The 14866-nt window shown below is 40.1% G+C and overlaps 2 protein-coding genes across 2 annotated transcripts in view; both read left to right on the top strand.

Annotated features, from left to right (window-relative positions):
- The window catches only part of hoxb7a (homeobox B7a), an 8906-nt gene extending 3226 nt beyond the window's left edge, over nt 1-5680 (top strand). The window contains exon 2 of the mRNA XM_044331997.1: nt 4027-5680. Within this exon, the coding sequence (XP_044187932.1) occupies nt 4027-4292 (266 nt within the window). The 3' untranslated portion in view covers nt 4293-5680. The remainder of the gene's footprint in view (nt 1-4026) is intronic.
- Nucleotides 5681-10393: 4713 nt separating this feature from the next.
- The window catches only part of hoxb3a (homeobox B3a), a 95281-nt gene continuing 90808 nt past the window's right edge, over nt 10394-14866 (top strand). Inside the window, exon 1 of the mRNA XM_044331985.1 lies at nt 10394-10564. The gene's annotated coding sequence lies outside the window, so the exon portion shown is untranslated. The remainder of the gene's footprint in view (nt 10565-14866) is intronic.

Raw genomic sequence — 14866 nt, forward strand, 5'->3', positions numbered from 1 at the left:
GTATGCACCAGAAAGGAACACAGATAAAAGCACACATAACACACACACACATACTTAATCTCACACACACTTAAAGGCTGCTGACACTCAGTCACTCACACATACTGACCACTGCCTTCAATAAACTGTGGCGCGCGCACGGAAAACGAAAAAAAAACGATTTTTAGTTTAACCTGTGAGAACACAGTAGCTGGTGAGCGTTGGATTTAAGTAAAGAGAGGAGGGCGCCCTTTCTGGAGGGCGGTGCGCTCATTTCAGAGGATGATAATTTGAGATAAAAGATTTTTTTTTTATTGAATATGTTTTGGACTCTGGCGTTCTTGATATTTTTAAATGCAAATATAGAAAAAGGAAAATAGCATAGGTACAAATTATTTTAGTGTAAATGACTTTAATACATATAATTACAATTGTATTCAGTGAGCTCTGTCACACGAGAAAAGGACAATAATCAGTTTTAAGGCGTGTTTGCTCTTACATGAATAAAATAACACGATATTAAAATAATAATAAAAATAAAGAGACGTGAAAGTTGTTACAAAGAATTCACCAGAGCCATGCAGGGGTCAAGGAAATAAATAACTAAGTAACAGAATGAATAAGGAAGTTATTAAATTAAGTTAAATTAGTTACTGTGTGCCACTGAGACTAATCTTTATATGATGTGGTGTGTGTGTGTGTGTGTGTGTGTGTGTGTGTGTGTGTGTGTGTGTGTGTGTGTGTGTGTGTGTATGGTGTATAGTTCTGTTGGAGAGAGAGAGAGAAACAGAGAGCTATACAAAAAGTAAGAATTAAAACCACAGACAAATTGAATTAAAGCTTCATCATCATCCTCTGACATTCTTTATTATCGTAGCACATTTGTGACACACTTATCTCATCCAGTGAGCGGTCTGTGGTGAGGACAGGGAATTAAGTTAAGTTAATACTGAGGTGAGGAACCAAAGCACAAAATCCCATCACTGAATAATGAATTGGATTTTAAATACTACATATTATATTATCTGTATTTTTAATTTCCAACGTAAAGGTCTGACTGCTGTTTTAAAGCTGCCTCTACACTGCTGGAAAATTCTGTTGGAGAATCCTTGATAGAGTCAGAGCTCATTATCAAAAACTATCAGATCAGACATTTACTGATTTAAATCAGAAAACATTTCTAACTTTAGACGTTGTTTTATGCAGGCAACGAAATATGTTTATATTCCCAAAGTAAGTAAGATATGTATATATATATGTGTGTGTGTGTGTGTGTATGAGAAAATCTCTCTCTCTCTCTCTCTCTCTCTCTCTCTCACACACACACACACACACACACACACACACACACACACACACAACATAAGTATTTTGGAGCCTTAAATCCTGGAATAATCCCTTAAAATTACGTGTTAAGATTTGACTAGCATAGAATGTAAACTAAGCCCCAGCTTGCCAGACAAAATACAGAGCCTGACCTCAGCAGCCTCAGTGCTGCACATATATACTGATACATGTGCAGCAGTCCTGCGGTGAGCGCAATAAAGCTTCTATCTGCATCTGTCAAACGGCGGTGAGGACACACTCTCTCTGCGTGGAGAGCTTGTACTCTTTACCAAAGAAGGCTAGAAAATCAATATCAAATCAAAGTAAATCCAGCTCATTTACACCAAGAGAACAGGACAGTTGGAGGCTGAAGATTAAAGTCCCCAAAGATTTATTTAAGACCTGGCGGAAGGTATCTCCGGCTACAAAATAAATGTGGTTGAATTGAGTGACTTTATCTGTGTGGTAAAAGCGCTAATCTCATGATCTCCTCCCAGCAGCAGGGCCTCTAACGATTAAAGAAGTAAAAACATTTACATTGTAAATAGTCCATCAGATGAAGCTGGCTCCTACAACGTGACTTTGTATATTTCCTGTGTTTACATCTCCGTTGCTTCTCTCCAACAGAAAATGTCATTTACGGCATTTACGAGCCTTCACTAAACACCAGCTAATGCCGTTAAAGTCCACACAAACAGTCACAAAGCCCAGGCTGATTTTTTACAGTCTGACATTTTATAGCAGCTCAGATGACCTGCAGCTTGAGCCTGCCCGGGCTTATTTACAGATTCCTCTGCAGGACAAGCACACATGTAGTACAAACATGAAACCATAGGCTTGAGATTTCAAAATAAAAGGGTTTTAAAATATGCTAAACTTTTATTTCAAGCAGCCAGCAGAGTTTACATGATTAGAACATCCAGAATTCAAGTTGTATGATGACCGTCACCTCTCAGAGACTTTCTCTGTGCGTGGAATCTGCAGAGGAAACGTTTCTGTGCTACGCAGGCAACCTCTGAGCTGTGAAAATGTGACCCAGTTTCTCTTTAACCTTCAGGCGCTGCGGTGACCTCGTGAAGACAGAAGGTCAACATGTTTTCTGTGCTCACACTCACCAGTGAATCCAACATATTTCACATGAAGAGCAATGGATTTTTCCTCTCGTTTTCTTGTAATGGAATTAGCGATGCTCTAACATGTTTATTGTACAGTAGCAGCCTGACTCTCAGCATGCTCCTACAACAGTAGGCCTGTGTCTATTTCCGCTAACTTTAGGCCTATTTATCCAAGGAAACTGGTGCTGGAAGCTCCTCCATAACACATCAGCAACCATCAGTCCCGTCTCGCACCTCTTTCCCACCTCGAATTCCTCCTTTCATTGTGTTCAAATCTGCCCGAACGTCTGCTTTAAAGGTAAACACTGAAGTGAATAGTGAAGAGTGGGCCAGACACAGAGCTGAGCCCACATCATTGGTAACTGCTTTATGGTGTTTACCAAGCCACAAGTCAAATGTGTTTGCCAGGAAGTGAAGGTGATGACTATGTCAAGGCGGCAACTAGCATAGTGAGTGAACGGAACCGAGACGCTGAGAGGTGATTTACAGAGTAAAAGTGTTTATTTATTGAATAAAACAAAAACAAAATAAAAACTATATATTTAGTAATTGAGACAATATAGAAATGAATTCATAATTAATAGTTAAATCATTATTTTCTTTTATTTTTAATATAATGAACAGATATATTATTTTAGATATTAAGTGTGAAGTAAATCTTTATGTATGACACATTTTTCAATTAATTAAAAGCGCTAAAAGCTGGAACTTTTAGCTCCGTTAATTACTATTAACAGATACACTCGCTGATTGGATAGTGGTCCTGTATTCTAAAATAATCCTCCTACAGTTTACAATATAACTTCCTGTTAGATTCAAACTCCATCAGTGCAGTGGAGGGCTAAACTCTGCCGCCAAACAGACAATGATAAAAATACAAATTCTAATTTAAAATGATAACTTTGAACTTTTAAAGTCGGAATTATGAGACAGTGAGTTAACATGTGAACTTACTATCTCAAACTGTTGGGGAAAAGTCAGAATCTCAGTTTGCTATCTCATGATTTTGACGTAAGTCAGAATTTTAACTTTAACTGTTTTTATCTTTTGTCTCATCTAAAATACAGTCCAGCAGTATGAGCTTACTGCCAGAAAACAAACACACACAATGATTTCACATAACTTGAAGTCATTTTAGAATGTGTGGGCGCTGTTGTGTGGAAGTGAATTTCTCCTGGACAACAAAGACAGAAACACATACACAAAATAATTACGTAAACAAAGAAAGCTAAGAAGGCTTAAACATGTCAAACGTATTGTAAGTAAATATTATAACTCAGAATCAATCAACTTTAAAAGATATAAAGTTTAAGAAAGTAAAAAAATCAACATTCGCGGTTATAATTTTGATCATTTCATCAATATTTTTTTCTGTTTTCTACACTTCCATACCGCAAATAAATAAGTAACATTCTCTGCAGAACATCTGTCATAACTTTAACTTCATAGACGTATTTGACGTAAACAGACTTTCATTATTGATATTCTATGTGAAAACACAGCATCCCTGCTACACCACATCCATCTGTAACACAGGACTGTCTTTCAGAACAGAGAGCAGTTTTGACAGGATATCGGGACATATATATGTTTTTTGTGTGTGCAGGTGCCGAGAAGCGGCGCGGCCGGCAGACGTACACGCGCCACCAGACTCTGGAGCTGGAGAAGGAGTTCCACTTCAACCGCTACCTCACGCGGCGGCGGAGGATAGAGGTCGCGCACCTGCTCTGTCTCACGGAGAGGCAGATCAAGATCTGGTTCCAGAACCGGAGGATGAAATGGAAGAAGGAGAACAGGATGACGGGAAGTGACTTCCCAACAACGGCCTTACCGACTGCAGAAGAAGAAGAGGAGGATGATGATGATGAGTGATAATGACTGTAACATATACTTTAAGATGAGAAACTGTAAAGCTGCATTAAAGGTTTTTAGCTCTTAGGTCTGGCATTACATTGTCATTAGTGATGTAAAAGTGTCCATTGCCCTTCAGTCAGGTTATCATCCTCCAGCCAACAACTGCCAGTATGAGCACAATGACGTTTCAAACGACAAGCATTTCATATTTTACTTACTCAGCCTATATAAGTTTATCTTTTTTCATTTATTGTTAAATATATTTCAGATCTATAATCCTTGACGTAAGTGCGCCTCACTCATCTGATCTGCAACAAAGAGACACAATAGTTGTTGATGTGATGACTGAGACAGCAGCACTCATGAGTCTGTACATACAATGCTTGCTGGCGGTGTTAATATCGCTGGATATAAGGCTGGAATCGTTGGATTATTAGCATAGTGTCACGTGTTCTGAGTCCATATTCCTCCAGCAGGACTCCACAGCGCTCTACCAACCAAACTCTGACAATTAAAAAAAAAAAAACATATCACACATGTCCTTTAACTGTTCAATTGTAATACTTTCTGTGAATTATATTTACCTATACATTGTGGTCCTAATGTTGTTATCAGCCTTTATCTACAGGTATATAATTCTGGTGGCTTTTGCCTAAAAGCTGTTAATTTTGAAGATATTTAGCATAATCAGCATTACACAAACAACAGAATCAGCCTTAAAAAGTCAACATGTGTAGCCAGTATCACACTGTGACCTCTCTGTTCTCTATGGCTACAGCTCTGACTGTCACCGCTTTGTATACAGGATCAGCATTTTCAGAATGCAGGGATAGCTAAACCTAATGTATTTGGTGGTGTATTAACAAGATGACGTTTAATGTAATAATTCAGTTTCAAATAACAATCTGTCCACATTAAATTGGAATAGAAGGGATGTCTTTAAAAATAGTTGACCAATGAGTTCTTGCACATTGTGTGTTTCTGTTCTGTTCATACATGGCACTTATGGAGTTTAGCATTTCCTGAATGAATTATATGCTTTTCAAATAATTATAGGCTGTTATTATTTCCTGTATTTGCAGCTGTGCTTTCATGTTGCTTAATGCATGTCCAGACTAAAATGCACTTTTTTTCCCTTGTATGTAAAAATAAAAAAAAGATAACCACAATGAGCTTTTTGTCATCTGTTCATTTCCTCTTTACCTGGAAATAGTCCAAGACAGCAGCTATGTATGAAACTTTTGTATTGTTGTGGTTCTGTTGGAAGATAAAAACCAGCTTATAAAATTAAACAATCAGACTATTAAGACTGTTACACTGTCAGTAAGAATAAGAATGTCAGTAACAATAGCAGGTCATCAATAATAGTCAGAGACAATAACTTCAACATGTGGTTTTCTAAATCTGGATTATGTCTGTATGAGAGAAGAGAAAAATGACAGCATTTATTTCATCCAGTCAAGCTTCACTTTTGAAATATTTTCCAGCCAATGTTGAAATATGTAAAAAAAAATATACCACGTGACTTCTACAAAGTCCACAGTTTGAAGAGTAAAGTCCAGGATTATGAATCAAATCAAGCAGTTCCTGTGAAGTAGACGTGGCATACAGTCCATCCAAGGCTGAACATTTGTAAGCTTTCCTGTGTCATCAGTCAGTTTTCATGAAGTGTGAAAACAGTTTCCATCAGTCATTTAAAGCAGCAGTCATTTCATACTTGAAGTCGTTCAAGCTTTCTATAAAAAAAAACACATTCTGCACTCCTGTAAATAAAGATGTGAAAATACAAATATGCATTCAGTTTGGTTTGACTTTCACATGTGAAAATCCACACACACATCTCAACCACATTCAGACATGTGTTAGACATGAAGATGGTTTTATGGTAGAAAAAGTGAAAAGTGAAAAGGAATTTCCACACGTTCTAGTTGTCTGTCGTCATCTGATAATTGAAGTTATTCAAAAGAGACTTTAGCTGTTTTTTTGTTTGTTTGTTTTTTTTCAGTTGTTAAACATCACATGCACACATGCACCCTGCAATAGAATCATTAAGTTGTAACCATCCTTTACAGGTTTTCACTTTGACTCGGGAGTGTAATCATTACTTTCACAGATTATAAACCTCAGTAATGAGTGCCAATGTGCTCTTAAAATGCCCTCACCTTGTTTACAGGTTTAAATCTATGAATGGCTTTTACCCCCACTGTTACAGCTAATAGCACTCAAAGTTCAACTTTCATCACTTACACGTTGGCCTTTGCATCTTTATTTAGCAGTTATAAAAGCCAGAGCTTAAGATGTCCTAAAATCAAATATATGATGTAAAATAACATATAAACATGCATGTTTATATCTCCACCATGCACATCACACGAGCTAAGTCTTTAACACTGTAAAATGAAAATGAATGAACAGTTTGCTTCTATTAAATCTGCTCCTTAATACATAAAGAAATGGGATATTTCTCCACCCGCTGATGAAGAACATGAGATGTATTTGAGAGCTGTAGTAAGTCAACTTTGGTAATAGATCACATCTTTTGGTCGACCTTTTTTTTTAACAACATATGAAGTTTATTTTTTTCTGAAACAGACTGAAACCCGTCTTCCGGTTTATGTTCTATGTGGCGACAGACTGGACACACAGAGACTGTATATCATGCTGCAATACTCACATATCACTTTATTCCTCTTTATGTAAAAATGTACCAAGAAAGACACTGAAAAAAACACCAATTCAATGTTCCATACAGAAAAAAACGTGTCTATAATAAAATAAATGAACTCATGACCTGCACACACTGTAAGTGGAACGATTTCCCATTTTAAAACACAAAGCTATAATAATATAACATATTTCGTGATGAAAATCAACTCTAGCTTTTTCCTAATCAAAGGTGAACTTGAGACTTCAAGGTTTTATTTGTCTTATTTTAAGGAAATTATCCACATACTATCTGAAGATGTGATGATGATATTTTAAACTCCAGAATAAAAGATTTGTGTTTAAACTGTACTCCCTCCAAACCGACAGTGACCCTTACCTCACAACTCCAAGCTCCCTGCAGGAACCGCTAAGCTACCAGTCTCTGCAGCTTTACGAGTCAAAAGCATCCAGCTCTGCTCTATTGAAGTTGGACAAAGTTTCACCAAATCCTCCTCTTCTGGAAGTCCTCGACTGTCTGCGGAAACCCAAAAAGACCACATAAACTGGCGATGAGCTGATAAAGGAGGGCGGCTGTGTGTGTGGGGGGATGTTATAACAGGTCCTAGTGTCTTTATTGCATCCATGAAAAGGCCGGAAACCCCAATAAAAGCAACAAACACACAAAGAAAGCAACAGAACGAGGGATCGAGGAGGCCTCTTTGTGCCTCTTGCGTTGTGTTGCTGCTTTTTTCTTTTTTTAAAAGTTAATTTTTAACTTTGGACATTTACTCAGAGGAAGCGTTGGATCCGCGTCTCCTGCTAAACCAGACACTGTGCAGTTTGGAAAGGTCACATGTGGGTCACTGAAGGTTTAAAATCAAGTTTTCTGGGTTGAAATAGGCTGAAGACTCAAATCTGCACGCTGTCTGTGCTGGAAACGGATTTTCTGTGACCATCCAGGCGTTACTTTGCCATTGTTCTTTATTTAGTCCCGCTGATAGAAGAAATTATTTTACACAGACACAGATGCTGGCTTTATTCCAGCTGTTCATTGGATGGATAATAATAGAGAGAGAAAATTACAGTGATGAACGACTGAGGAATCCAGCAAAACAGGAAAGTAGTCTGAGGAGATAAAATTGAGTTTTTTTTTTTTATTTTTAAATGCGCATTTACGCATTTAGATTATCCAGTTCGCTGGTGTTGGTATTAGAGAGTTTCTGGAAATTTGTCAGATAGCACTGTTAATGTCACTAACAACAGATTCAATATGTGGACTGTCATTAAGCGCTCTTATTAAATTCATATTGCATATTGCAGGAAAGGAGGGAGCATCTTGCTTGTTTTAGATTTGGGTGCGGATTCATTTGTGAGAGGAAAGCAACTTCATTCACAAATAGATGTGTTTAAGCATTTTAACACAGGAGTCAAACAGAGGAAACACATTTCGCCAAAACACCAGCGGTTAAAAATTCAGCTTCCGGCCATTCAGGTGTGCTTTCACATCTCTCCTTCTAGTCATCGTCTAACCGCATCGTGCTGCTTTGAATTGTTTTAATGAAAGGGCTTTTTTGTATTAAAAAAAAAAAAGTCACTGCACTGTGTCTTTGCTGCGTCTCTGAGCATCCTGCGTCTCCGGGCCTGCAGGCCGTTAAAATGGTGACGCTTTGCCGCATTGCGAAACCGCTTTTACTCACGGCGTTTCAGGCCCGCACCGACACTCAGGTGATGCTGTTGTTGTGCCTGTAAATCGCCTTCGGGCTCTATTTCGCCTAGTTCATTTTAAACAGTGTGTTATGCAGAATGTCATCTCCCTGCGGCTCAGTAGACACAAGGGGCAGAGACGCTTCTGTAAAAGACAATAAAACACATCCAGGTTTGAGCTGTTTTCCTCTGGAGCAGAAAATATATTGAATAAAATCACACCACATGACTTACCATCATATAAACCGATGTGGCTGCTAAAAAAAAAAAAAAAAAAAAAAAAAAAGAAGAATTCCAGTTTCTGTCCGTGAAACTGAGATTTTTCACAACACAGCAGTTGTTCACCGGTGTTTGGAGTTTTCTTGCTTTATGGTGCAGACACCCGGAGAGCCAGGCTTCACCTCGCAGCTGCTCTCATTCAAAAAACACCTTTTTTAGTGGGTGAACATAGAGAAACTGTTGGCTATTCTTCTGGTCACATTAAAGCTCAGCGTTTTCATATCAAAAGATCCTCACATTCACATCAATAGCAGCAGAATTTTACATAGATCATCATTCAATAATGAATATAAAGCTTTGTTCATTCTGCGTTAGACCTGCCGCATTATGATGTCCGATAATATGTCTTTTTTATCCATTGTGAGTTCATTATTTGAATCTTTTTGGTGTAAATGTTAATAACATATATTTGAAAACAGTCTCTCCAACCTGAGAGACAAATCTCTGATGTGGGTCATTCACATAAGCAAGTCCAACATCAGCAAATTAACAGTGTAACCTACTGTTAGCTCACCATGTTGCCTTCAAGCAACACAGCACAAACACAGGCATTAAAAAAGAGAAAGAAAAGACGTCAACAGAAGCTAAATTCTCCATTTCTTCTCTCTTTGGCTGCTTTCTTGCTGCTTTTAAAAGGGACAGAAGAAGAAGAAAATGGCGGCGAGGAGAATGAGAGAAAGAGGAGGAGCAGCTCCCCTCTAACAGCGCTCCATGAAGAAATGCAATAAATTCCTTGTTGTTTTATGAAAATTTACAACTTTGTGATACAAGTTTATGAGTGGCCGCGCGCGGGGATTGGCCGACGGGCTGGTCATGTGGACGCGCTTAACGTGAACATGAACTTTTTATGATTTCCCCAAGTGGCTATATTGCTGCTGCACTCCGCTCCGGCCGAGCAGCCGCCTCTGCTCTGGCGAGACGCCCGCGCGGAGCCCGGCAACCGCGAGATGAACGCCTGGCTGTAATTAAACGGACTAGTTAATGAGAATACTAGTTGTGACTGTGGAAACCGGCACGAGGAGACGCTGACAACAACCCTCCCCCCCCCCTCCCCCCTCCCTCCCTCCACCACCTCCTCCTCCTCCTCCTCCTCCTGCTCTTCCTCTTCTTCCTCCTCCGCTATGGCTGCGCTCTCCGTCTGGTCTCGTGCTGCTGTCTACGCTAAATCGGCGGACCGAGATGGGGACAGTTCCGCTGTGATGAAGCGAAGAAAGAGCGAGCCGCGAGACCTAACCGGGAAAAGCATCCCGGTGATGATGACCTCATTATTTTCATTTTTTAATTTCACCTTTTATTCATTTTGTCACTTGTCACCGCGAGGATGATGATGATGATTATGATGATGATGATGATGATGATGGGGGCGGTGATGAAGATGACGACGATGTTTTGAGGACCGGGTGACAGCGGGGAACGCCCCCCCCCCACCCCCCCACCACCACCACACATCACCCCCCCCCCTGCACCCCCCTCCACCCATCCAATTCCTCCTCATCCTCATCCTCCTCGCGCCGCCACCCCTCCATCCAATTACCATCCATCCATCCGGTCTACACACGGCAGGGCTGTCTCGTGCCATTCTGGGGTGCCTGGCTGCCTGCACGCGGGACGCCCTAGTGAGCTGCAGGTGTGTGGGGCTCGTGACGGATTATCAACAAACGGTAAGAGTCGTTCATGCACGTTCCTCCTCCGGCAGCCCATTGCGCGCGCTGCCGGCTGCATGCGCATTGTTAAAGGAGCAAAACAACTGAACAACTGCAGCGCTTTGCGTGATTCTGCTGCTTTCTGACTGATACATTAACCTTATAAATTACGCGTTACTTTTCCATCATAGATTAAAGCCTGTCCTTGTTGGATTAGGCTCCATGATGAATTCTCCAGATGAACTGGCTCTCTAAGTGGTGGGATTAGCAGCGGAAGAGCCATCCATCGGTTAAAACTCGGGTGTTTCAGATCCGGAAGATTAGCTCATGTCTTTTTTTGCCCCAAGCTGTGCGCGTTGCACTGGGGGAGGGTAGATATGTCCATGAGAGTGAGACTGGCTTTGATGTAAGGGCAGGTGTGCCGAGTCTGTGAAATCACTATTTCATAGCATTTATTTCATTTTATTTTTTTAAAGTAGAGAGAGAGAGACGTTTCCTTTGTAGTTTGTGCATCTGGCCAGATGTTTCTGTCTTTAGCAGACTGCAGGTAGAGTGAGTGTAAGTTGTGGTCCCTCTGCCTCTCTCTCTCTCTCTCTCTCTGTCTGTGTAACTCTCCTTTTGTGCTCTCGTTGTGTTTTTTAAAATTGATTCACTTCCAGATCTCAGTGGAAGAGCTTCCAGGTTCTCTCAGTTGACTGACAGCCTGTGTGTGTGTTTGTGTGTGTGTGTGTGTGTGTGTGTTTGGTGTGTGTTTGTGTGTGTTTGTGTGCAGACACAGGAATGTTTTTCTGTCTCGGTTCGTCCAGCCCACTTTTATGACTTTGTTTCCCTTCTCATTTCCTCCCTGCGGCGAGCACGCACACACACACACACACACACACACACACACACACACACACACACACACACACACACACACACACACAGACACATCTGCAGGTCTGTCTGTCTGTCTTTCTGTCTTTTCTTTGGTCTCCATTTTGTTGGTCTCACATATCAAACACGTCTACTGGAGGGAATCCCTTCATGCCAAACACACACACACACACACACACACACACACACACACACACACACACACACACACACGGATACATAAGAAGACATTTTTGCCCCCTGGCCTTAGAATAATTCCACAGCCTTAGGTCTTTGTACCATCTCCATATCTTTTAAATATGGTTTTGAATGTCAGTGTTCGGCTGCATGTCAGTTTATCTTGTAACAAGTGGATGTTTGCATATTTTCCATTACTGTGTATGACAGCACTGAACTCTGCTAGTTACAGTCAGGCCTGAGAGCAAACGACACAACTTGGTGTCCTTTGGAAATGAAGTACGACTAGATTTCTTTTTTTAATTTGTGCTGGGTAGTTACAGTGTCTGAACTGGTTTATATTTGCGCAGTCTCTTGCAAACTCTTTATAATTTGTATTGTTGTATTAGCTTTTGGACTAGTACTGACTGATACTCACACGGATATTGTCATGGCGTGCAGCTAAATGGACCATAGTCTCTGTAGATATTCGTGGTAGGTCTGATATGGAAATTCTGCCCTATAACCAGGAAACATATCTGTCTCAGAAAAGCGCATACCTCTGCGAATGATGTGGAAACAGAATGTAAATAACTCGAGTTTTCACTTGTTTTATTTATGGTATTTTTCAAAATCAATCACAAGAAATTGGCACACATTTGTACAAAACAGACATTCAAAGTAGACATTTTGGATAGTTTTGAATATCCGGCAGGTTCTTCTTTACTCAGTAGGTTAATAACGTTGATATTCCACCATGTCCAGTTAATATGAGAAACATATCTAACTAGATACACTGGTTCCTTTCCTAGTGAACATGGCTCACTGCAGGACAATAACACATTGGTTTACTCCAAAACTCGACATTTCTCTAACTTTCTGAACCAAGAAAGTGATCATCTGTAATCAAAATGATAATCATCAGTAAAATAAAAACAAAATAAAAAAGGTATGAGTGGACTTACAGTATAATGATACAGAATACAGGAATACAGTCTTAGCAGCAGTGCTGGACTTCAGTAGCTTCAGCTCTGTCAACACTAATTACCAAAGTAATACTAACATGAAAGCACTAGTGGCCTACTACATTCCCCATAAACGTAGTGATGGCTCAGAGCATTTATAAGGTTCTTCTTATCACTAGTAGCCTTCATGCTGCAGATCTGTCGCCAGATGAGAACGTCGATATTGTACAATTCTGCAAAATTCTTGATTAAATTCAGTGACTTTTTTTTTTTTTTTTTTTTTTTACTGTTGTTGTTTTACGTCCATTGTCAGCGTTTTTATTTCTTGCTTGAATATGTGCATGTGGTAAATACTGCAGCGGTTATGATACCGGGCTGTCATAATAAAGGCTGCGGCTTTTAAGCAATCAGCCTGCTATAATTGCTTTAAGTATATAAACCGGTTTCTTCCCACATTGTTGTATACAAACATTTCACCGCTAAACTGGCTGATGTATAAAACACAATCTGTGTGTGAGAGAGACAAAGAAACAGCGCGTGCTCAGTTTGGGCACAGAATTAAGCTTTAAAACCTAAATATGCTTTAATTAAATATTACATTTCTATTGTAAATCACTGTAAATCTCAAACTGTTGACTTTATTTACTGAACAGTCTCAGTCTCCTCAATAAACAGACAAGAAACTCATAATCTCTGCAATGCAGTCATTTAGTAACAGTTGTCGCTGTTGTTGTTTTTCTCTATACTGGAGTAGAAGAGGTAATTATTATTAACAATATAGGCTAATTAATTATTATATATAAGAATTCTTAATATTACTCATAATTAATTATATTCTATGCTCTGTAATAGTATAATAGTATTTTATTATTGGCTACTTCCACAATTTCTGCCTTATTTTAGGTTATTTTATGTAGCGGCAGCAGTAATCAGTTGTTGGTCTGTTTAGCAGCTTACTCAAAAATAAATACATATTTAAAAAGACATAAAGAAAAAAGAGCTGTCAGGTATATTCTTTGACATTGCGTGTTATACTTTGTAATGTAAATATTGGATAAAGTATTAAACGTGTGTGTGTGTGTGTGTGTGTGTGTGTGTGTGTGTGTGTGTGTGTGTGTGTGTGTGTGTGTGTGTGTGAGTGAGTGATTCAGGTTGCAGTAAGCAGCCGCGGTGCTCAAGTCAAGTTCATAAGTTTATTTACAGAAACATTTGTACAATTATTATTCATATGTACATTCATAACCTCAGTACACATCAGTGTGGTATACCAGCTTCAGATTATATAGACTATATATCATACACATGGTTGTTTTCTGCCAAATATTAAGAGAAGATGTACAGCACAAAGGCAGTTGAAATAAACGGAAAATTATTAACTAAAAATAAGATTTTGCAACATCACTCAAACAGTAGAATGTTAATAGATGAGCTGTGCAGTATCGGGGCTGGACTTTCTGTAATGCTGATTCACCAGGTCCTCTGAGCTCCGTGTGTCTGGGGCTGTGGGAAATAATGACTCACACATGAACAACATTACTGTAGGACTAACAGCTCCAGGAGCTCCAGGAGCAGCGGTCTCACTTGAACAACCAGCCTGGACCGCCACTGCTGCTCGGCACCGAGCTCCGAGCATGGAACCCCCAACACGCTCCTGCAAAACGCTCTGGTGCCATCTAGCGTTGCGTTGACGGTAGTACCAAAAATTCCCAAACATGCGCGCACACACACACACACACACACACGTTTCTTTTAATACCCACTCATCACTTGAGTTCAAAGACTCTTACACAAGCACGCCGGTGTCAATGTCTAAATGTGTTCTTGTCGCCGTTAGAAGGTGTGAAGTGCTGTTAGCAACGCGTATGTGTGTGTGTGTGTGTGTGTGTGTGTGTGTGTGTGTGTGTGTGTGTGTGTGTGTCTGTGTGTGTGAGGTCTGCATTGTATGAGCTGCTGACAAACTAATGATGTGCCCACGACTTAACTTGTTTTTGCCCTCTCAGTGACGCTTTGGAATGACACAACACAAGACATGATGAGAGGCAGAGGAGCGTGTGTGTGTGTGTGTGTGTGTGTGCGCGCGCACCTGCATGCGTATGTACGTGTGGCACCGGTAGCGGGGTGGCGTACATTTTGTCTTTTGTCTTGCTGGTTGCTGGCTTTTTTTTTCTTTTTCTTTGATGTAAATGCTGAGAGAGACAGATTTGTGGCCCTCTCGCTATCCAAGGTTAGGCCTGGCTGCTGTTACACTGTGCTGAATGAGCCGTGGAGAAAGCCATGCGCGCGCAAGAACACACAAACGCGCCTTAAGTGGATTCTGTGCTTG

The sequence above is a fragment of the Thunnus albacares genome, chromosome 17 (genome assembly GCF_914725855.1).
Source record: "Thunnus albacares chromosome 17, fThuAlb1.1, whole genome shotgun sequence".
NCBI lineage: Eukaryota > Metazoa > Chordata > Actinopteri > Scombriformes > Scombridae > Thunnus > Thunnus albacares.